Source organism: Cnephaeus nilssonii, assembly GCF_951640355.1.
Source record: "Cnephaeus nilssonii genome assembly, chromosome: 6".
In the NCBI taxonomy this organism is placed as follows: domain Eukaryota; kingdom Metazoa; phylum Chordata; class Mammalia; order Chiroptera; family Vespertilionidae; genus Cnephaeus; species Cnephaeus nilssonii.
In genome coordinates, this window is record NC_137077.1 from 8,520,573 (window position 1) to 8,545,318 (window position 24,746).

Sequence of the window (24,746 nt, forward strand, 5' to 3'; positions counted from 1 at the left end):
ACATCCCCAGTAGGGGGTGTGCAGGAGGCAGCTGATCGATGTTTCTTTCTCATCGATGTTTCTAACTCTCTATCCCTCTCCCTTCCTCTCTGTAAAAAGTCAATAAAATATATTAAAAAAAAAAAAAGATTAAGTGACTGATCCAGTATCACTAAGTCAAGACAGTACTGAAACAGCAGGAAATATATTGGAACATATGATTCAGATGTGAATCTTACACAAGACTGGTATTTTCTTGAGTTAGGTGTACACACTAATGTACAGGCAATTTTATTTGTCAACAAACCAGAGTTATACTTATCAGAGCCACTGGGTTTGTAGTTTGCAAAAGAGAGAACATGAGAGACGCCACAATGTAAAAGTTAACAGAAACAGAGCAAGATGATAGGAAAATGGCTAAGATCAGAAACTTGACCTCTATTCCAGATAGATTAAAAAAAAAAAAAAAAAAGAATATTATGGTGGGATATAGTTTGAAAAACAGGTTTTATACTTCCAGAGCAATTTTGGTTGGCAGAAGGGAAAAGATAGCTGAGACTGGACTATAAATATTAAAAATGTGATTTTTAATAATATAAGTACAAAATTTTATTTCTTTATACAACTGTAATGGAATTTGGATCAAACCACTAGGATTTATTTTAAAAACAAAAATAAAACAATGATATAAAAATTGCAAGAAGGTCTGAATCCAAAGTTTTTCCTCTAATAGTACCAAATACCACAAGGTACAGGTTATTATACAAATGTGTACAAATTTTAAATACAAATACAATAGGATTGGATTTTAAAGGAAAACAAACAAAAAGCAGGTCCTCATCAGGATTTCATGAATGTATACAAATGACCATGGTAGGACTGACTTCTTTCGGTACTAAGCCATGTCTTCAAGGCCCCTCCTTGATACCTGTGTCAAACAGGAAACTTCCGTGGGTACAGATGAGGCATGGTACAGGTTCTAACACACGAAATCAAAACAAGATTTCTGTTCCTGATTTTGGTTCCCAAACATTCCCCTTTCCTTCCGTTTCCCCAATTAAATCTCAAAACTGCTCTGAGCTGAGAAAGGCATTCAGCAGCCAGAATACCATTAAGAAACAGCCCCGCGACCACTCTGGTGGGGAGAAGGGAAGGCATTCGATAGGGTGCGGGCTGGCTGCACTGTCCTCAAACCTCTACTTTGATGCTGTGGAGCTCCGTCGAGCCTGGGGAAGAAAGTTCCCTCAGAGCTGGCGTTTGGCAGGGAAGCTCACACATTTAAAAACAACCCTGAAGCGCTCAGCTGTCTTCTTTGGATCTAGGAAGCAAAAGTCTGGTTCTTTGGAAATAAGGGCAGCTGGGAATGAAAACATTCCTTTTTATTTTACTTTCTTCACATTATTGAATTATAAAGAACTAGAATCCTGACATAATGATTCCTTTTTGAGGCACAATACCTTCAAATGCAGATGATTTGGAGTTTTCAGAGGAAGGAAGGGAGGAAGAAAGAACAATCTGTATCTTCCACATGCTGTTGCTGGTGGAGGCTTTTGTTATTAAATTATATATACAGAAATTTACAGGATAAATTAAAATCTAAGATTTTAAAGAGTTAAATACACATAATTAAAACACATTCACACGCGCACATAAATAAACCTACATGAGAATCAACTACTTTTTTTGCAATTCACTTATGTGTGGAATGCAGAACACTGTGTATCTGCCCACCAGGGGAGCCAATAAGATGAACCCAAGAATCCCACTGGGCCAAGTTCATCTTCCACAGCCACCAAGCAATGAGGCAGAACCTGTGAGGACTTGGTGGCTAAGCGAATGCTGCCAGATGGAAGATACCAGCTCTTCGTTCTGCAGGCCAAAGATTCTGGGTCAGCTCACAATGTATGCAGTTCAACTGGTGGCATGACAGCTTTACCCTCTTCAAGGCGTTTTATGCTGCCAGGGCTCACAGAACTCCTTGGCCCCTACCGAGGCTGCCAATGATTACAATAAGTTGAGACATGGACACCTGTATCGCAGGAACTGGAATGAACCCCCTACTAGGTTCACCTAAGCCATCGCAATAACTCTCAGATGGGAACGATTTTATCAGCTCCCACCTAAGACACTTCAAGTTGAAAGGCTTTAGCACTTTCGGTCAACTGGCATCTTCCCATAATCTTTCCTCTTACATTTCAGACTGTAAGACAGGTAAGGCAAATGGTCAGTGATGGGTCTGGAGGTACAACTGAGCTTGGGAAAAAAATCACATTTTAGCTGTCCATAAAGAGATGCACTTGGCACCCAGAACAAGCCCCAGCCCTCAAGTAACATTGATTTTTAAGGCAGATTTATCCACCACAGGAGAAAAAAGAATCCCAAGCCCATTTTCATGCCAAGGTTTCCTCTTGGCTAAACCTTTGCCATTTCATAAAATTATTAAAAGCGAAGTAGTTTACAATCCTATGTATATATTGTACATTATATATATATTTATGTGTATGTATATAAAAATTTAAAACCTACACCCAGTGGCCAGTGAAGCAATCTGGAACGGTCCTATATACACAAACCAGCAATGGGGTAGGACAAGGTTTCTGTCCCAGGATTCTCTGCTGTCACAGTCCAGGCATGATATAAGCGATGTTGTCTAGTGTGTTTGCCTGCAAAACAAGGGGGAAAGGTTCAACTGCAGAGTTCTAAGCCTTGGTTCCCTGACACATATTTCTTTGTTCAGGGGACACAGGTGAGAAAGAAACACCAGAGTTTGAGAAAACGGGGAGAATGAAGATGGCATCCTGTGCCTGTTATGCTAGAAGGTTTTCTGCTGGCTTCTCCCATTGATACTAGGACAAAAGAGGCAGAAGACTCCTGTACTTCTTAGTGTGGAACGAACAGGAGACACAGGAGTTGCAGTACCTCAAGGGCTAGAATGCTTCCCTCCACAGGACTATTTTAGGGGATGGCATGTTTGGTTTCACTGAAAGCATGGCATGCATTCAGCGAGTTACGCAGTATCACGTTCCCATACGTGGAGGGAGCCTCTACGCTAGAGGCCAGGCAGCCGTAGGAACTTGTGCCTGATGGAGCTCTTTAAAACAGGGCCTCTCTGGCTCCCAAGGGTTCTGGCTCTAAAACTCCAAGGAAAACAAGGGAAACTCACCAAGACCTGTTTGGGACAGCCATTCAGTTCAGGTAGTTGTGTGGTCAGACACGCCAAGGGGCCGAGCGCACAGATAATGGAATCCAGAAGCACGGACAAACTGCCAGACACAGCCACCATGCCCTGGGAGGGAGAGCACGAGAGGGGCATCGGTTGTAACGGGAACCCCACTCCTGAGGCTCCCTCCTTCCTTCCCTCCCTCCCTTAAATATATTTTTATTTATTTCAGAGAGAAAGGGAGAGGGAGAGAGAGAGATACATCAATGATGACAGAGAATCATTGATTGGCTGCCCCCTGAACACTCCCCGCTGGGGATTGAGCCAGCAACCCAGGCATGGGCCCTTGACTGGAATTGAACCCGGGACCCTTCAGTCCACAGGGCGACGCTCTATTCACTGAGCCAAACCAGCAAGGGCCATTTCCTCACTTTCTTTAAGTCGTAGGCAGTTCTAGGAAACTAAGCAGAAGTGGAAGGTATCTGCTTTGGTAACTCTGTAAGTTGTTTAGAAAGAAAACTTTTATAATACAATCCCAGGTTTCTTTGCTATATTCCTTACTCATCTTACCCTCTATCCAACTTTGGGGTAGTCTTGAATAGTAGGGGGAAAAAATGCCTATATTTAGGAATAGTAACAAATGCCCTGCCTACTCTGGAGAGCTGCTGGGAAGATTTGCAGAGATCAGTCATGCAAAAGTATTTTTCTTAAGAAGGCCACAAATACAGCTCAAATGCAACAACTATGAGACTTCTACAGCCCTACACATTAGTGATTCAGAGATAGGAAATAAGACTGCTTGCTGCAAATACCCCTGCCCAGCTGTTGCATAATCCGCTTCAACTAGGAGTGCTGTGAGGCTACATCTCCTTGGAGGCTGCAGAGCAGGGTCCTGCCCAGAATGAGCTCTGCCAGGCCTGCTGGGCCCGGAGCTGGCTAGTCCACCCACTGTTTCTGTACCGGGCAAGCTGCTTCCTAGGCTGTACCTATAAAGTAGACCACTAACAGCTCTGAAGCACAGAGGGGCTTAAGTGAGACAACAGACAGAAGTACTTGGCGTTGTGCCTGGTTCATGATATGTGCTCAAAAGTATCAGTAATTATTACTACTACCAACAACTTAGATTGACTCCAAAACTGCATTTCTGGCTGCCTGCTAGGCCTCTAATTTTGGACATTTCTCAATTTCAATGTGCTATAATGAGAAAAGGGGATCCTCCTCCTAGCACCCCTTCCTATTGAAAGCACCATCATTCATATAACTGCCTAGTGTCTAGGCCTCGCCAGCACCAACTCTCCCTTCCTCTCACCCTCTTGCCCAGTTTCCTATTGCTCACTTCCATGGGAGGCAGTGCGGGATGGGTGAAGAGCATGGACCAAATTCAAGCTCTGCTTCAGCACCTAGTTAATTAACCTCTAAGTCTCTGTTTTGTTTATTTCCTTCTGTAAAATTGGAGGAACAAAAATTCTGCCTCAGGAAGCTGCCATGTGAATTAAATGAAAGAATCACTATAAAGCACTCTGAACCAAAGCTGATTGAGTAACCATTCAAAGAAAATTAGTAATATTATCCCATTACTTTTGCCTTACAGTTAATTATAGATAATATTTTATACAACTGTAATGGACTCTCCTGATGTATTATAAGCAACTTGAGGGCAGGAACCATGTCCTATTCCTTTTTATAGCCTCCCAATAATTACTGGTGTTTCCCATACAGTAAGCTCTTAAAAAACACTTACTGGCCCAGCTACAGTGGCTCAGTGGTTGAGGGCAGACTTACGAACCAGGAGGTTACAGTTCCATTCCTGTCAAGGCACATGCCCAAGTTGCTGGCTCAATCCCCAGTAGGGGGCGTGCATGAGGCAGCCCATCAATAACTCTCATTGATGTTTCTATCTTTCTCTCTCCCTCTCCCTTCCTCTCTGAAATCAATAAAAACATATTAAAAAACACACACATGACCTGGATGGTTTGGCTCAATGGATAGAGCGTTGGCCTGCGGACTGAAGGGTCCCGGGTTCGATTCCGGCCAAGGGCGCATGCCTGGGTTGCGGGCTCAATCCCCAGCAGGGGGTGTGCAGGAGGCAGCCAATTGGTGATTCTCTCTCATCACTGATGTTTCTATCTCTCTCTCCCTCTCCCTTCCTCTCTAAAATCAATAAAATATAAAAACAAAACAAAACACACACACCCCCCCCCATATGTGGACCCCAAAATACAAAAAAGCTAAAAGATCTGGTTAAAGTGGGAGTGGGGGTCTTACTGGGCCTCCTTTAACCCGTTTCTGTGGGAGACCCTGAGGTTAGAAACAGATGTACTCAGTTTTCCTGTTTGGAATGTCTCTCTCCAACATCTCCATGAGACAAACTCCTGCTATCTAGCCTTTAAGCTCCCCCTCACGGAGCCTCTCACTCCCCCCTTTCTCTGCTCTCCATCACTACTCTGCATCAGCAGGCACAGAACAACGGAATGAGGACAGTTTAGAAGTGAGGCAAGCTGGGCTCGGTCACAAATCGTTGTGTAAACTGCTACTAGTCACTGCACTAGTCACTAGTCACTAGGCTTCAGGCATTCAATCTTAAATGAGCAAATTCTATAAAGTCAATGTTCCTTAAAGTGTAGGATATAATTTCAGGTGACATATAGGTGAACACTAATTATTGTGATATCCATTTTGACGTTTATTAGGAAAAAAAGAATATCACACTCATGATATTGAGGATATTGTGAAAGCACGCAGAGATTTCTTTAAATAAACATATAAAAAGCGGTACATGAAAACTGCATCCTAATTGTGAGGATACATGCAGATGTTCAAGTCCCAGAAAAAGTGGAGTAGAGGGTACATGGGAAAGGCTGCTAAAGGGAATGGGGTTTCTTTTCAGGATAAGCGAGATGTTCTGGGACTAGGTAGTAGAAATGGGCCCACAATTCTGTGGCTATACTAATGCCTACTAACTTTTTAAAAAGTGCACTTATGGTAGGTGAGTTACATCTCAATTAGACTGTTATATAAAAAAAACAGACTAGAGATTCTGCAAAATTCTTTCCCTTTTTCGTCACGATGTGTGTGTAACTCGGCAACTGCGCACAGAAGCGGGCTTCTTATAATTTGCTAATTTATAGTCTCTCTTTCCAATTAAATTGGAGTTTCCTGATGGTAGGAATGATAAGGAAGCTATTCAGATTTTCTACTCCCCCAAGGTTTTGGAGTAACGCCTTATCCTCAACAAATACTTGTTAAACTAAATAGAAATATGAAGAAAAATCTGGAATATGGATATCATTTTAAATTCTAACCTTTTTAGAAAATACACACTGTCTAAATATGAAAAATAACCAAGGATTTCAGACTATTTTATGCTGGAAATATCTATAGCCATTCAGACATCAGCCTACATGAAAGGACTCTAGCTGTTCTGCCGTACCTACACATCTAGAGTAAACTACTGTTCTCACTTCTAACTTGTTACAACTGCTAAATTTTTGAAACTAGTCAAAGAACTTAGACACAACGTCATCTCTTGTGGCCATTGGGATTTTTTTGTTGAATAATTCAACTTCCACATAGAAGCAAATTAATGGTTTTATATTCCTACACTGATTTTTCAGCTTAAAATGGCTTTAGTAGCTGAGACTGATTTCTTTGCTGAAATGTCCTAGTAGAACCCAGTGGGAAAACTGAAATACTATGCTGAGTTAGCCAAGGGGGGAATACAATTAGAAATGGAATATGGTAATAGAAATGGAATATGACAGCTTTGCAGGTAAGTGATTTTGAAACTGAAAAGGACCAAGATCTCCGGAGGGCACACTGCACTGTGTAATTCAAGTACAGCGCAGAGTAATGAAGAGCTTGAGAACCTCCAGTTCCCTATTTGCTACCTACTCTCAAAAAAGTAGAGGAACTCTTAGTCCTCCATACAACCTAAGGTTAAAGACCTTGCTGGAAATGTGCAGAAAAACTCAAACTGTCTTAGAACTACGAGTGATCAAAACTTCCATGGGATTTGTACTCAGTTTTCCCACTACATTTAAAAAATAATAAGTTACAGGGTTGTATGTCAATTGTATCTTAATAAAGCTGGGGGGAAAATACAGGGTATTCAAATTTCTTTTTGTGCCGCTGCTACAATGAGATGGGATTAGTGTAAACTTTGATTCCAAATCTCCAGATGTTTCTATGACTATAAGTTTTCTTTATCACTGCATCCTAAACGCCTGGCATAATCTAGCATCCAGCAGCTGCTCAATTCATATATGTGGGATGAATGGATGGACTCAAATTCTGTCCGACCCTGGAGTCATGCTGCTGACGGCTATGCTCACCTCTGTTTCCTGCAGGCGGTGTCCGATGAGGCTGAGGGACTCTCCCAGCAGCTGTAGATGAGCAGCAACATCAATGGGCTCTGTCTCAGGGGCTTTGGCCGGGGAGGCTGGTAATAGCATGGTGGTGGGCGGGGACTTCTTTTGGGGTGACAGCACTCCTGCAGAGGAAGCTGAGAACAGAGACGAAATGGAGAGACCAAGCTTCCTATGGCCTTGAACACCACACAAATGCCCTTCCTGATTTTCCCTGTTTGGGAGCTATGCCAGGAATTAGCACAACTATGGACCGTGGGCCAAATCTGGCCCATGACCTGTTTTTGTATGGTCTCAAGGTAAGAATAATTTTACATTTTTAAATGGTTGTAGATAAAACAAAGAATATGTTACAGAAAAAGCACTTGGGACTGCAAGGCCTCAAGTATTTACTCTCTGGCCCTTTACCGAAGAAGTTTGCTGTTCTGATTTGTATTTTCTACATGCCTTTTCAACCTATAATGTTCAGTAATAGTACCTGGGTATCAAGGTCTGCTTCTAAAGTAGGCTGCTCTCCCAACTTCTCAGCTAGGCAGCAGAATTTACAGTGCTCCGGGGAAAAGCAAAGCAGGAGAGGGATGTGGCCACTACCTTTTACTTTCATGGAGCCTTCTGAGCTGGATGCTTTTCTTTTCACAGTTGTAGCTTCTGCTTTGTTTTGTTTGTGCTGCAGATACTGAGCTTTTTGCTTCCAAATCTGCAACCAGATCCGGCAAAATAAAATCAATCAAGAAGTAAAAGTAAAAGGGAAAGCTGTCATGGAAGAGTAAAATACAGAAACGAGAGGGGACAGTGCAGAGGGTTGATGCTAACTCTCAAGAGGAGGGCCACCGAGCAGGCACAGACACTGAATGCTGTCCGAACTTAGAGCACTACAAATATTCCTCAAGGCTCATGGTCAGCTCTCAGCACTGATTTTAGATCTCTAAGATCGCAATGTAAAATCATGGAGTAAACATCTGGCTCGGTATAATGTCCACGTGGTTTAAATATTTCTTTTAACTTGCTAGCTGGCAAGTTAGAATAGTAGGCTAACATTGACGTGAAAAATAGAAACTAAAGATAAACTACCTGGGTCAGAAATATTTTGGCTGTTTTACCCAGATGAGCTATACCTTAAAGCAAGATGGTAATTCTAATTCCTAGACCACCTTCGTATCAGCCTACTGGAAAGTGACTAAGACTCAGACATGACTAGTTATCACAGTCTCATTAGCTTCTTCACAGTACGGGACATTATCTGGTAGCGGTGAGGAGGAGGATGGCCTGGAACCTGGCTCCCTAGTAAACATAGTCCCATGGCTTTATGATTTGCAGTGACTATTAAGTGGATGGCCTTTCCTCACTTCTCAGACCATGGGCTGACTAGTAGTAAAGGAATTTTTTCTTATAACACTTTAAGCACTGCCCAAATTAGCCATCTTTTGGCTCAAGTGTAAGACTGTTGCAAAAAAAATTAGGAGTTTAGAAAAAACAGCCTCCGTGCAGCTACATTTTACCCAGAGTAAACTGGCACCAACCAGTGTCATTGCCCTCTAATAAACCATTTTCCATTGACCTGTCATTGTTTCACTATTTCAGTGTTTTTTGACTGGGTGGTCTATGGGAGAATCATACATTTTAGAAGGCATAAAGCGATTAAAAAATATGTTTGTAAGAAAGTGTACTTACCAGCTTATCCTTTTCTGGCAATTGCTTCCACACCTCAGCCAGTTTTTTACTAAGTTCCCCAAAATCTGGCATAAAACAGTAAAAAACTCAATAAAATAAAGGTTTAACTATCAACAAAACAGAAGATTGACGAAAGCAAAAACTGGGAAAAGTGTTTGAAAATCAGATCCAAATAGCAGAATATTCTTTCAGAAAACCAAACCAACCCAAACCAAACCCCACCAGTTTTCTTTTTTTTTTTTAAATATATTTTTGTTGACTTCAGAGAGGGAGAGAGAGATAGAAATATCAGCGATGAGAGAGAATCATTGATCGGCTGCCTCCCACACGCCACCCTACTGGGGATCGAGCTCACAACTCAGGCATGTGCCCTTGACCAGAATCAAACCAGGGACCCTTCAGTCTGCAGGCCAATGCTCTATCCACTGAGCCACACCAGCTAGGGCCCACCAGTTTTCTTGATTCTTTTCTATAGGGAAGGGAACCCTTTGGTGGTCATGAGACAGACTCAAATCCTCTCACATCTCCTCTCTAGGGATCTGTTCCCTAAGCATCTTTCTGGTGTCTTTTAATTTGATCCCACAACTCAGGGCTTATTAACTTAGGTTAAAGAAAATATGTGCTGTAGAGTTTAAGAAAAGATGTTAGATTTTTACTGAATTTCTGAGAGCTCGGTACCAAAGAAGAATTTCTTTGCAGCTGCTCAGAAGTATCCTCCAGAGGCTTGTGCTGCTCTTGCACATGCACGGCAAGGTCAGGCTTTGCACAGCGCATTCTGATCTGCCATGGTCCTTCACACGTGCCTCCCAACACCGTGAGGAGAAATTCGGGAAACTATTTACATCTCAGGCAAATGAGATTTATAGAGGCTAAGTGCCTTGTCCAATGTCTGTGGTGCAGTGTTTTTCTCACCTCACTAACTTCTAATACACAGACAAATGTGAACAATATAAGTCATCTCATAACTGCACACCCAAGGGCAGTTTAAGGAAAAGGTCAACTGTAGAATCTTGGAAATAAGCAGCTGCATATTTATGTACTGAACTTCATAATATTTAATTTTACTATTTTCTATTTTATGAATTTAAGAGATATAAATAAAAAGCTTATCACTGCCCTAACCGGTTTGGCTCGGTGGATAGAGCGTCGGCCTGCGGATTGAAAGGTCCCAGGTTCGATTCCGGTCAAGGGCATGTACCTTGGTTGCGGGCACATCCCCAGTAGGAGGTGTGCAGGAGGCAGCTGATAGATGTTTCTCTCTCATCGATGTTTCCAACTCTCTATCCCTCTCCCTTCCTCTCTGTAGAAAATCAATAAAATAATTTTAAAAAAAGCTTATCACTTTTATGGTTGGGGTGAACTTAAGACAATTCTAGAGTGACTTGCAGATCTGCTGGAAAAAAGTGAGAGCTGGCTTCCTTTAACACTAGGGGAGAAGCTGCCTCCTGACTGAAGTACCTGCACTGCTTCCAGGCGCACGTGGAAAGTGGGAACGAAGAGAACGTCCTTACCTATGCCGGGATGGTCAGCCACTATGGTCACGCGGTACTCCTTACAGAACACCTGGTAGGCCGACATGTTCTTCTTTTTTGGCTGGAGCCACATGGGAACAGAACAGGGTTGATCAGAACACAAGTTGAGTAACTGAATCTAACACCCTTTTCCATCCAGGAAAGCGTTCTAAACTACTAACAGCTTTCCCAAAGAGGATCATTAACTTAATCCATGCTTCTTATCACCCGGAGATGACTATCAGTATTGCTTAGGAGGTAAAAGCACATGCTAAGTCTTTTTTAGATGTTTCAGACTGCTGCAGCTGTGCAGTAATTACTTGTAAAGCCCCCAGCCTTCCTGTGTACAATCTCACATTATGTTTCTTTCAGAACTGAGTGCTGAGAAAATTCTTTACGTCTCCTGGAATGTCGCTTTTCTCATCTTTGAAATAACAACCACATAATTTCCCTTTAAACTGTGAAAGCCAAGAGCCAAATCTATGTTCTTTTGTTCCCCTGCATTTGATTTCTAATCTTATAATTTTCCTGATCCTGCTTTTACTGTCACTTGTAGTCTACCATTATTTCATTGTTCACATTCTTGTGGTTTGGGTGATGTAAACAAGAGAATTCTTTGGTAGTCAATGTAGGATGAACCTCTTTCACTCCAACTACTTTCTACTACTTCAAGTATGTTTGCTCTTCACTGTATTATGACAATTCCAAGAGCAAAGCATGGTTTTTGAGAAACAGCCTATTCGATGAGGGATATTTAAAATAAAAGATGAGCCCTAACTGGTTTGGCTCAGTGGATATAGCATCGGCCTGCGGACTGAAAGGTCCCAGGTTCGATTCCGGTCAAGGGCATGTACCTTGGTTGCGGGCGCATCCCCAGTAGGAGGTGTGCAAGAGGCAGCTGATTGATGTTTCTCTCCCATCAATGTTTCTAACTCTCTATCCCTCTCCCTTCCTCTCTGTAAAAAAATCAATAAAATATATTAAAAAATAAAATAAAAGATGATATACTACTATGCATTCCATTTTACAACTATCCATAGACCGAGGGGAAAAAAGTTGTTTTCCTACCTGAAAAGATTCATTAGGTAGCACCTGTCTAAACCTTTCATCTGAGAAAAGGGAAACTCAGAAAGTAGCGATTTGCTTGTAGTTATGACTACAACTAAACTAAGTGACAACACCAGAATGAGTACCACCTAGGTAGCCTGGGCTATGCATTATGGGCCAACGAAAGAAAGTTGCTTCCTTACAGAAGTAGTTACTATTTAAAAAGAAAAGACTATCCCTTTATAATCTTTATCCAATAAACTGAGATGTGTTTAGCATGCTTTCCTTGAAAACTTCGTCTGTAAGCATCGAGGTATGTGGATCAGTCCTCTATCTGCTCCCAACACAGTCCTTCCTGGTCCTGCAGTTATTATGATGAATGTTTGGTGCTTTAAAAGTTACTGGGAACTTTTGTTTGCCTTAAGTGTCAGATTTTATGACAAAAACAAACCATCAAACAACACGGTCCCGTTTCTTGACTTCAGAGTTGCGTATTGTTTTAACCCGAGTGTACACTTTATTCACCTTAGTTCTTAATGTTGTTTTCATAAAATAACTACCCTCAAAGGCCAAAGACTGGCAGAGACTGATGACAATAAAAAGCTTATGTGATGGCTCTGACTTTAATTCCAAAAGGAATTCTAATTTTTGATGGGTGACAAGTGGGAGGGGATTGGAGGATAGGTGAAAAAAGAGAAGGGATTAAGAAGCACAAATTGCTAGTTATAAAAAGTCACGGGATATAAAATACCTACAGCATATAGTGAATAATACTGTAGTAACTATGTATGGTGTCAGATGGGTCCTAGACTTATCCAGGGGATCACTTCATAAGTTACATAAATGTCTAATCATTATGTTGTACACCTAAAACTAATATAATACTGTATGTCAAATAACTGAAAAATTAAAAAATGAACAAAAGCAATTCTGAAACCATTCTGAGAAACAGAAACTTTCCTGATAGCTCCCAAAGTAAGTGCTTTCAATGAGACGGCACTTCTTTGGATATGAAAATGGTGGCATGTTTGTTACAAATTCAGCTTCAAAAGTTTTAAACTAATCTTTTTAAATAGCTTAGCCATAGGCCTGCCAATTACTGGAGTACATGATGAAAGAATGTGTGGAAGTCTATACTTAGCCACATCTTTCTCAACCGTAGAATCAATCTCACTATTAAATATTGACAAGAGAAAGAATATGTGCTTGAGAGAGTTCATAGCTCATTTGGTCATATTATTAAACATGCATGGCGTTTTAACAATGTTTTCTCAAACATGATAAAATACCGTAAAAGTTTTCATGCTCCCTATTCCCCCAGGCCATCTACAGCTATAACACAAAATTAAAACTTTACAAAATTAAACACAGCTCCTGGCCAATATATTAGCTCCAAATCCACTTACTAAAGAAAGGGTTCCTCTTGAAACTCTCTAAAGGACTTTATTCAGTTATGTAGAAAATAAACTTGCATTTATTGAGTACCTGCACTGGGTAGGGTGAGTAGTTAAGAGGATGAACGCACATTCTAAGGCAGTTAAGCAGCACAAAATAGTGGAAAACACACGAACTTTAGAGCTTAAAGGCCTGCCATCTTTCCCTTATACTAATTATTGGATCCTGAATAACACATATACGAAGTGGAGAGCTCTTCTGATGGTGGGGAGACCACGCAGGGGGCTGCTGCAATAGTGCCAGGGACGGGTGAGGATGGCCTACAGCCAAGACAGTGAGGTTGGAGGAGAGCAAATACATTGGAAAGGAGGGAGAAGTGACAGGGTTGACCAGAGATAGTGTGGCAAAATGGAGAGAGCGGGGCTTTGGAGGCCAGCAGATCGAAGTTAGCATCCTGATCATACTCTTCACTAGTTACACACATTACTTCATTTCCCCGAGCTTTAGTTCCCTATAGGTCAAACTTGGAAAATGCCATTTTTACTCAAAGGTGGGAATTAATCGGACAGTGTTTGGCACTTCAGTAGGTACTCAGTAATATTATTTATGTGGTGGCAGGAATCCAAGATGGCTCCCACAATTTCCGTCCCCTGGTTTACAAGGCCTGTCTAATGCCCTCCCCTGCAGTGTGGGCAGGACGGTGACTGCGATGGGATACTGACTCCCACGATTATTTTACGTGAGATGGCAGTGGAATTAAGGTCCCCAGTGAGTGACTCTGAGGCAGTCATTACGATTATCCAGTGTGGGCCTGACCTTATTAGGTGAGCCCATGAAGGAAACAAGATGCAACAGCAGACACTCTCCTGCTGGCCTTGGACTTGAAGAAAACAGGTGCCATGAGTTCCACAACGGCAAGAAACAACGCTGCCACCAGCCTGAGGAGCTGCCAACACCTGGAAGCTGAGAACCTGGACGGGGCCCGGGCTCAGCCTGTGAGAGCCTGAGCAGAGCCCAGCGGGCCCTCGCTGGACTTCTGGGAGACAATAAAGAAAAGCTGTTTGAAACTGCCGAGTCTGTGGTAATTGTTATGCTACAATAGAAACCTGCTATGAGTTCTTTTCTATTCCCTGCCTTTTTCAAAATAGAACTTGTGGCATCCAAAAAGCCAATACAAGCTTTTTCACACACAGAAAACATCAACACGGCCTTTACTTTAAACTTTTCATTTAAATAGTAAAGGTCCCATTTTCACTCCTCTGTTGGTGAAGCCAGCCCTGTTTAAAGAGGTTCAAGTTCTGGGTGCTGCTCTCCTTCATTAATTTTGTAGCAGCTTCACATCCCCAAATGCTCTAAGTGTTCTAATAAGACACAATGGAGCAGCACTACTCACACAACACACCAAGCTTACCCAAGTTCTATATTTAGCTGTGGGGGAGAGAGAGAGAGAGAGAGAGAGAGAGAGAGAGAGAGAGAGAGAGAACGAACGAACATGTGTGAGGACTGATCAGTCTGGGGATTCCTCTCCATGAACATATTCCTTGGCGTGTGCAAGAGGATAAATCTGCTTCCCCCAGATAGTTCCTGTATGTCTCTCTCAGGGTGTGCGACTCACTACTAATCAAGTGTAGCTAACATTAAAAACAATAAAAGGATGGCTCCTGCAAACATGCCAATGACTTCTCTGGTGCAGAAGATAGAAAATCTGGCTGCACTGGGCTGGCGTTCTGTTGGATCAGAACCTGCTGGCCTTCATTGTGGAGTCTTCCGAGGGCATTTTCAACGGAAACTGACTAACAGCTTTCACCTTATGTGCTGACCTTCGAATCTCATCATTGCGCAAGATACAACATCAGTCTGCACTAAAGTTCCAAATTAAACTGAATGGTTAAAATTTTTCCAGGGCACAGACATTTTTATAAATTAGTAGTTAGAAACACACAAACAATGGATGCTCTCTACACATACAAAACATTTCCACGTGATTCTAAAGGCAAGGCCAGTTATTTCCAGTCTAGACTTTCTCATGCAAGTATTGCAAGTGATCCACAGTGGATCTGGAATAACATGGACTGCCCTTTAATAAAATGTTAATATTTTGAAAACTTGGATACATTAGTATTAATTGTAGCAAATGACTTGTAACAAGTCCACTTACTGTGACTCACAATGTTGTAATTTTACAGCCAGAACATCCTTATAAATGTTTGATGACATTTGTCACAGTATCAAGATCTTTCAAAGAGCAACTTCTTAATGCTCTTAATTAAACAGTCCTGCTTAATTAACTCTTTGGGGTCTTAAACTCTGAGAATATGATAAAACTACTCTTCAAGCCTTCTCATGACTCTAGTTTAAAAATGGCTTTTAAAGGATAAACTTTCTGAGGGTTAAGTCAAAACATAACTTAGAAATCTTAAAAATAGAACTTGGCTTTCTTCTGCTGATGACAGGGTCCGATCTCTTCATTAATACGAAGAGTGTAGGAGACACCTGTGGAAATTAAGCCTTTTAACAACCCTACTAGGTGGTGCCATTATCACTGCCTTTTTAAACACGAGGAAACGGAGAGCCACAGTCTTATACCTATGGAGTGGCAGGGCCAGCACCTGAACTCAGTCTGGCTTTGGAGCCCGTACTCATAACCATGACAACCACTGATGTTTTTGCGAATGAACTGGACTGAGATCCCTAACTCTGATCTGGCTAAAGGACAGGGTGCAAAGTAAGGTTTTCACACCAAAGCTTTTATTTTGACCATTCTGAATGGAAATCTTTCTAAAATATACTCTGTACTTCTGCTATCTCTCATAATACAGCGCTGACTACAATTTAAATACTTTCTGTATAGTGAAAAGAGAATGGATCCTGTCATCTTTTAGAAAAACCTGGGTTCAAATTCCTACTCTGCCACTAAATAGATGTGTGCCCTGGGGCAGGTAATTTCACTTTTTTTGGGCTTATTTCTGTGAAATGGAGATAATATCGACACTTCATTGGGTTCTCGTAAAAATTCACTGATATACCATAGATTAAAAAACTTAGTGTAGTGCTGAGAACACTCTAGAGTAAAACCTCTACAAATATAGCCCTAACCGGTTTGGCTCAGTGGATAGAGCGTCGGCCTGCGGACTGAAAGGTCCCAGGTTCGATTCCGGTCATGGGCATGTACCTTGGTAGTGGGCACATCCCCAGTAGGTGTGCAGGAGGCAGCTGATCAATGTTTCTCTCTCATCGATGTTACTAACTCTCTCTTCTCTCCCTTCCTCTCTGTAAAAAATCAATAAAATATATTTTAAAAAACCTCTACAAATATAGCTATTACTATTGTAATTTACTAATTCTTACTCAGCTCCACCCTCTTCCTTAATTCATCTTTGGCCTCAAGATTCGGCTCAGATGACAGCTCCCCCAGGAAACCTTCTCTGACACCTCCAGGCTCTCCTCATGCTCCCTCAGCACCTGTCTCTGCTGAGGTCCATCACACCCAACACCTTCCAACCTCTCTTACTACACCCAAGGCTCTATCCCACTCATCTTTGTCCACAGCACCTGGCAAGTGCCTGGCACAGTGCATGAGTACCGAGTAAGAAAGATTCAGTGGTGTGCATGAAAGGCCAGTGTGCACTCATCTATATTACCTCACCCGATCTTCACAACACCCTTGCAGGTGCAGAAGCCGAGTTCCAGAGCGCTATTCCACACAGAACAGGCTCAGAGAGGCCCCGTGATTCATCTCTGGGCAATGCTCCTTCCCCCAGCACTCCTGGCAACATTATTTTGAGTGGCAGTGGGTAGGCTTTGTTGATTTAATAAAACTTCGAAATGTTACGATATCCTGTTCCTCCTATATACACACAAAAACTCCCAGAAGCTGCAGGAAACTCGCTTTGTAATATCTGCGTTTGCTCCTTAGAGACCCTGTTTTGGTTCTTAACTGTTTCCAAATAGGTGAGATAGTGGAGAGGTTGCTTCCTAAAAGCTGGGTGTTATATTAAAAAACAGAGCAAAACAAAACCAAAACCATAAAAGCATAATTTCCTTGTTTAGTCTAATGTGATTAGTGGTTGAAAAGGTTTTAAAAAGATGCTTTCATTTTACGCTTTTGAAGAATTTAGGATGAAAGCAACAGTAATTGTAAAACAACTATTTACTGAGCTGAGCCTTGTGCTAAGTGTGTTCCGGGTATCACCTAAGTTAGTCTCAATAACCTCATTTGAAGTGAGGAAGCAATCTCAAGCGGACAAGGCCAAAGTAGCAGAACAAGAATCTAAGTCTGCTGAATTTGAGTCCAAGCTTTTATTATATTTCCTTATACTCCGCCTCTTTAATTTAAAAACATCTTTGTCTACGTCTTAGTAGGACTAATCAGACAGCAGCACACTATATTGGTTTCCTCTGACCTACAACCAATCTACTTTTAGCTTTGTCACAATGTATTATGGCTCTGGGTAGCCATCTCTTAAAGTTTTAAAAAGGCAAATGGCAGAATGGAAAGAGTACAGGTTTGTGGTTAAAGAAACCTATGTTAAAATTCTGGCTCCATGTCTTTTCAGCTTTCTCCTCTGCCAAATGGTACCTACCAGTCAAGACTGCTATGCATGTAAAATGCCTAGGAAAGCCTGGCACACAGCAGGCACTCAAGAGATGGTAGTTACTGGCTTTCACCACTTACTGCTGTTGGTCAGCTTCAGTCTCACCAATAGAGAATGTATACAGTGCCATCACAAGTCTAATTATAGCTCAGAATCTAGCTTAGCAGATTGGCAACAATGCCTGGGTGTGCCAGGCAGCAGGCCACCTGGCTAGCCTCAGTTTGCTTAGAGAAAATGTGGACATTCTGGAAACACGCATTTAACTAAAGGGCACGTCTCTGAAGTGGCAACATTATTTTGAGTGGCAGTGGATAGGCTTTGTTGATTTAATAACTTTGAAATGTTACGATGTCCTGTTCCTCCTATATACACACAAAAACTTCCACTCTGGTGGGAGGATCTGTAAGGAGAGTCATTAAGATACTACCATGTGATGAATCTTGCAGAGAATAACCCTGCTCACATTTGCAGTGAGCTCTTTTATTCACTAGTTACAATCAGTGAACAATGTTTTATGGTTTCATCAGCTACTTGTATCTCCTGAATAAACGGAAAACAGTACAAATGAGCAAACAGATACACCAGAGGAAGTCATATATTAAAGAGTAATCATGGATAAGTAACACAAGGAATGCTCAAGGCTGCCCAGAGTTTAACTGAGTATGTTAGTAAATAGTGAACATATAACCAATTTTCTGTACTTAATAAGAGAAATACATTCAGGAAAGTCAGATTATGCTTTTTTACTTTTCTGGCTATTAGCTTTGTAAAAAAGTCATGTTTGGGGGAATGTTTCTTGTTTTTGACACCAAAAATGTATACCTTCTTAATCTTAAAATTTGATTGTTTTAGAATTTTTCTTACTTGGTATATATGAAATGTTTCCTTTAATTAAAAACTGCTGTGCTAAAAAAAAAATTACCATGTGATTTCTCTACTCCTTCTTAGAAAGCAAGATTCAATAACAAAGATACAAACAAGCAAACAAGCAAGCAAGCAAGCAAAAACACCCACTTCCCAAATAGAACGCAACACTGAAAATGTTACCTGTCACCAGGGAGATAGTCCAATTTCCCTCCTTTCCATCAGTCAAAATTCTCCAGCAAGAGTTCCACCCCTGCTGCCTTCGCTTCTCACTATTCCTGAACTCCGCCCATCTGGCTCCTATTCTTCCTCATGACACGTAACAATTTGTCCTCTCTACATGAGACCATCTCCTCCGAGACTGTCTCCTCACTTCCATGACACTGACCCCTCTCTGGTTTTCCTCCAACACAACTGCTCCCTCTTCCTTCGCCAGTGCTCTCAGGTGAGAGTTCTACAAGATTCTGCTCTGGGCTCTATTCCCTCCCGTCCACTCACATACTTCATTTACTGCACAGGAGCATCCAACTTCTAACCCTAGTTTCAACCGTTCTACTGAATTCTAGGTCTCGAGTTTCCATTGCTCTCTGGAAATTCTAGTGAGATGATTATAACTACTAATATTTATGAAATGTCCACTAATGTGCTGAGCATTGTGCAACGCCAAAGTTTCCCAACTTTGTTGGTTCATGATGCCTACGTGAGTTTTCACATGGTCCTTGCTTTTGATCAGAGCAATTACAGAAAATCCAGCTTTGAAAAGATGTGGCTTTATTAAAAGAAATGTACAGGAGAAGATACTGAAGCTGTGAATTACTTTGAGCTAGTAATTCACAAGGTTTCTGACAGATGTCAAGTACTGCTGTTTCTTAGAAAATTTAATATATTTAAAATACCTAATGGTGCCCCTTAGAGTTTGCGGTGGCACCTTGCCATACTGAAGCCCTAAACACATCCCCATGCATTATCTCACTCAATCTTTAAGGGTCCTGTTAGGGTCTACTATCACCCCAGCTTACAGATGGAGGAGCTGTGTAGCTTGTACAACATCGCAGAGCTTGTCAGTGGCAGAGCCAGGATTTGAACCCAAGTGGTTTGGCTCCACAGCTCACTATCTTAGCCACTTAGATATGCTGAATCTCTTGATGCTTGTATCTTAACTGTAAATCTAACTTAACTTCTCCCAAACCAGCCAGTCTTCTTGCTTCCTATTTTCACTACAGTCCTGGTCATAGACTCTAAGGGAGAAAGGGGACAGAGGCCTTCAGCATTTCTACAGTTGGCTCTCCAGTCTCTGCTCACTGTAGATTGAAGGAACAGGATTCCTGAAACATTCCTACCTCTAGGTCAGTGGTAATCAACCTTTTTAATGCCGCGACCCTTTAATACAGTTCCTCATGTCGCGACCCAAAGGTTGAGAACCGCTAGCAGGGTCGCCTAAGACCATCGGAAAACACAGATATTTACATTAGGATTCATTAACAGTAGCAAAATTAAAGTTAGGAAGTAGCAACGAAAATAATTTTATGGCTGGGGGTCACCACAACACGAGGAACTGTATTAAAGGGTCGCGGCATTAAAAAGGTTGAGAACCACTGCTCTAGGTGGACTTGTAGGTACTTCTTTTTTATACCGAAACAAAACCCAGGAAAGGATATTTGTTTAAAGCTTCACAGAAGTTTAAAAAGCACGGTATGTGTTCCATAAGTATTTGTTGGATAAATTATTACATTCAAAGTATGACTGCTTCGGGTTTGGACAGTCACAATCAAATACTGACTCATAGTAAGACTTTTGCCCTAACTATAATTCTTTTTCACTAGTAACTGCTAGCCACATGGGGGAAATTACAAATAACTCCCTACCACTGAGGAGATTATAATTTTATTTTCCAAGGTACTCAGGTTCAAAACCTTAAGGGACATCTTTATGCTCATTTGTATTTCTGGCTTCCCAGATCCAAGCCCAGTGGCCAGACCATGTCAGTTTTCCCTTCAGTCGCTCCTGAACCTGTCTCCCATTTTATTTCTATCAGCTTTAACAACTGATTTTGGACTAGAATAAGCTTCTGGGTTGTCTGTCTCAAGTCTCTCTTCAGTCTAAACCACCTGGTACAGCTCTATCATTTTATTCTGAAATTATCATTTAGAGCAGTGGTCGCCAACCGGTGGTCCGCAGACCACTGGTGGTCTGTGAAGTCCGAAAGATTGGCGACTGCTGATTTAGAGCATATCTAAACCCTGCTCATAACCCCAAAGTGCCCACTGCCAAATCCTTTATTTTGGAATTTAAAACTCTCTACCATTTGCTCCCAACCTGCGTTTTTCAATACATGTTTTCATCAACATATTCACTCATTTGACATATCACAAAATGCTTACCAAGGACATAAAGGAATTGAAGGCACTATTAAGGTGACTAAAAAACACCTGTAAGAAGCTAATAGTCTTTAACAGGGGAAATGGAACATGTACAAAGATGGCAGTAAGTGCAATAAGGGAGAGATAGCAAGGTGTTGCGAGAGTTCAGAATTCTGGTCCTGGCTGGGTTGGTCAGTTGGTTAGAGCGTCCCAATATGCTAAGGTTGTGGGTTCAATCTCCATTCAGGGCACATACAAGCAACCAATGAATGTATAAATAAGTGGAACAACAAATAGATGTTTCTCTGTCTCTCTCTCTCTCAAATCAATCAAGAAGTTAATTCTGACCGGAGGGTCTGGATGTCTTAGAAGAGGTGGCATTTGATTAAGTCTTGAAGGGAATGCACAGCTTCAACACTGTGAGAAGGAGAAGGAGGGCTTAGAAGAAAAGGAGCAGAGGAACGGAGGTAAGAATGTACGGGAAACAAGGTCAGTTCCCACACAGTGCATGTAAGCACATAGTTTTGAGTTTGGGTTGAGTGGCAGGAAATGGGGAATACAGAGAGAGATAAAGGAGGAGATGCAGGTTTGGGGGTGTGAATTACCCAAGCCATTCAGGTAGAAAGATATATCAGGCAGCTAGAAACACAGGACTGGAATTCAGTAGTTCTGCAATGCTACTTCCTAAACATCTCTCTGCCTCCATGCGTTCCCTTCCATTGACATCCTTCTTCTTCTTTAAGCTTTCTCTGACCACCCTACCTATGCTTGACACAATGGGACAACTACTCCATCAAGAAAAACCATGAATAATTAAGATTGCTATTTTATCAGACAGACTCAGCCATTGGTAATACTTTATACTTTGTGTCATTCCAAGAGATTTACCTTGCTACATTCCCAGTGGTTCACCCCAGCTGCTTATTTCCACATCTACCTGCTACTATCAAGGACAAACCTGCTTCTCTCTCTCTCTCTCACTAAATCCTCACCTGAGGATATGTGTGTGTGTGGTTGTTTTTTTTAACTGATTTTAGAGAGAGAGACAAAAAGAAACATCAATGTGAGAGAGAAACATGGATCAGTTAGTTGCCTCCCATACACGCCCCAAACCGTGTATTGAACCAGTGACCCTTCTATGCATGGGATGATGCTCCAACCAGATGAAGCCAGGGCCCTGCTTCATCTAACCCCACCACACCTTAAAAAATGTTTTACCTTTTCTCCTCTTTCTCTCTCCTTATCCTTTTCCTCCTTTTTCTTTTTTTTCTCACTATGCCCATCAGTGTGGAGGCCAGGAAGCGGTGGGGGAGGGGCAGCTGCTCCAGGGTAGGGGATGCTGGGAGGAGGGCCAGGAGTCATTGTGATCTCTCCCACCACTGCAGCAGAAAGTCCTGAACTTCTCTTGGACTTGGAATGGCGTTTTTCCTTATGCTTCTCCTTGTCCTTCTTCTTTTTGCTTTTCTTTGACTTCTTTTTCTTCTTGATTTCCCGGTAAGAATCATCTATCACCAACTCACCAGCCTCTAGCTCTCCTCCAGAGGTTGAGTCTGATTCTACTAGGATAGGCTCAAGCCCTGAAAGATCCAGATTAGCACTGTGGGATTCTGGGAACTGGGAGGCATCAGACCCACAGCCTTCGGGGCCAGAAGACGAATGTGGGTCTGAGGATGACTTGTGCTTCTTCCGGGCTGTTTTCAGAAAGCTCTGTAACTCGTGTCCTAGGAGTAAAGCACCTTGCTCATCCCGAGCTGATTTCTTAGAGGACTTTTTCACCGCCCCTTGCTGAGAGGGGTACTGAAAAGACTCCTCATCAACTGAGCTGCTTCCCTTCTCCTTTGGTGAGAGAATGAGCTTCATCTTTAAACCGTCAGGCTCACGGAGGGTCAGTGTCTCGGTATTCACATAGAGCGGTTTCATTTTTTTGGATTTGTGGGAACCCCCATCCTCCAGGGACAGTTCCCCACTGCTTCCACTTATTTTCTTCCTGTGGTGGTCCTTTTTACTCTCCGAGTGGCTAGAAGAACTGGAGGACTTTTCCCCTGTCTTCTTGGAGGACTTGGAGCCTGCGGCCAGCGGGGAAGTGATAGCTTTCAGCAGGTCCATCGCTGTATCAGCAGCTTGCGGGCTGGACCTTTTCTTTTTCTTCTGTGACGATTCCAAAGACGAAATATCTAGAAACAATCAAGAGAAGTAGTGTCCATGTGACAAAGCAACTTCCAACAAGTTCCCCCCCCCCCCCCCCCCCAACACCCAACTAACACGAGGAAGAAGCCAACAGGAGTGATTTAAGGGGAGGCCTTCAATTGGTTCCTAACATTCAGAGAGGATGCCCGTGTGCTTCTTGGCTTGGTAGACTCTGCCTCTGACCCTGGAGACAGTTCTCGCCACTACAGTTGTTTTTCTTCACTGAGTCTTCACCAGCAACCACAGAGAGCATACCCAGAACAGACTGTAGCTGTGGGATTATGAGGACAGGTGACCCTTGAACAACATGGTGTGAACTGCACGGGTCCATTTATATGCAGATTTTTTCAATAAATACTATAAATGTATTTTCTCTTGCTTATGATTTCCTTAATAACATTGTCTTTCCCTTGCTTACTTTATTGTAAAAGTAAAGTATGTAATACATATAACATACAAAATACGTGCTGACTGTTTATATTATTGGTAAGGCTTCTGGTCAATAATAGGCTATCATTAGCTAAGTTTTCGAGAAGTCAAAGTTATATGTGGATTTTCAACTGTGCGGGAGTCAGTGCCCCAAACCCCCACATTGTTCAAGGGTCAACTAGAGTTACAATTTAGGTTTACTGCAGACAGAGTATTGTTTGTTTCTGTGTTCAGGACAAACCCATTCTAGTAAAGAGTTAGTCTTGTCAGCTATGTGCATAATACAGCTAAGAAAAGGTGGTCTGTGAGCAGATGTTCCCTGGGTTGAGAATTAACCCCTAGGTGCAGGCCAGAGGGCCCAGGACTACTTATGGCAAAAGGGATGCTAGATAACATTGGGCACAAGATAAGTGGGTGATTGGGGAGAGAAGGAACCTGGTACCTGGTGTATCACAAATGAAGACTGTTCTTCTATGCTGAATCCTCCAAAATACCAGCCCTCCACCTCTCTCCTCCTTCACACTGGTTTATCGGCACTCAGAACAAGAACCACTGTCCTGTTAAATAGGCCACTGAGTCAGCAACATCTGGATCCCTTTCCCCTACCCCGACTCCAAGAACCAGAGATGTGTCTGTCCCACCTGCTGCCCTTTCCCATCCTTACCTCCATAGTAGTAATCATCAGAGGAGTGCTTCCTCTTCTTCTTGTGCGTGTCCGTCCCCAAGAAGTAAAAGTCACTGTCCTGGAATGAAAGAGGGAGAATTGGCCAATGAATAAGATGATGAGGCAAAAGTAGCTTGGAACCAATCTTGTTTTTCGATGACTTCTGACTTCGGAAAACAAAGTAAAATAGAAAATAATAAAAATAGATATTAAAATGTTTGTTTTTCTTTTTAAAAGCTTTTTAAAAGAAATGCTTTCTCCAACTATTAGGAAATATGATATGGGATACGTTTAAAACTTTCCTAATTCAAATGTTTAGAATTTACCTTTAACTTCTTCTTGGAAGAATTCCTGACCTGAGCAGCGATTTCTTCCTCTTCCCTTAAAAAATCTTTGTAAGAACGTTTCTTCTCTCGTTGGCTTCTGCCAGCTGCTAGTCCTATGTCCTCAAAGCTGTGATCACCATCAAAGCAATCTGAGAAGCACAGGTTCGTTTGGGAAGGAAAGGAAATGAGAAAGT

General features: G+C 42.0%; 1 protein-coding gene across 4 annotated transcripts in view; it reads right to left on the reverse strand.

The window, feature by feature from the left end:
* Positions 1 to 255: 255 nt before the first annotated feature.
* Positions 256 to 24,746, reverse strand: part of HMGXB4 (HMG-box containing 4) — a 29,750-nt gene continuing 5,259 nt past the window's right edge. For 3 of the 4 annotated variants that reach the window (XM_079774773.1, XM_079774772.1, XM_079774774.1), the window contains exons 3-11: positions 24,553 to 24,701; positions 24,227 to 24,305; positions 22,165 to 23,120; positions 10,686 to 10,767; positions 9,175 to 9,239; positions 8,095 to 8,200; positions 7,471 to 7,640; positions 3,143 to 3,265; positions 256 to 2,642 (exon numbers count right to left, since the gene is read on the reverse strand). In XM_079774773.1, the coding sequence (XP_079630899.1) occupies positions 2,598 to 2,642; positions 3,143 to 3,265; positions 7,471 to 7,640; positions 8,095 to 8,200; positions 9,175 to 9,239; positions 10,686 to 10,767; positions 22,165 to 23,120; positions 24,227 to 24,305; positions 24,553 to 24,701 (1,775 nt within the window). In that variant the 3' untranslated portion in view covers positions 256 to 2,597. Of the gene's footprint in view, positions 2,643 to 3,142; positions 3,266 to 7,470; positions 7,641 to 8,094; positions 8,201 to 9,174; positions 9,240 to 10,685; positions 10,768 to 22,164; positions 23,121 to 24,004; positions 24,120 to 24,226; positions 24,306 to 24,552; positions 24,702 to 24,746 lie in introns of those variants that run through there. The other variant, XM_079774775.1, reaches the window with a different exon arrangement.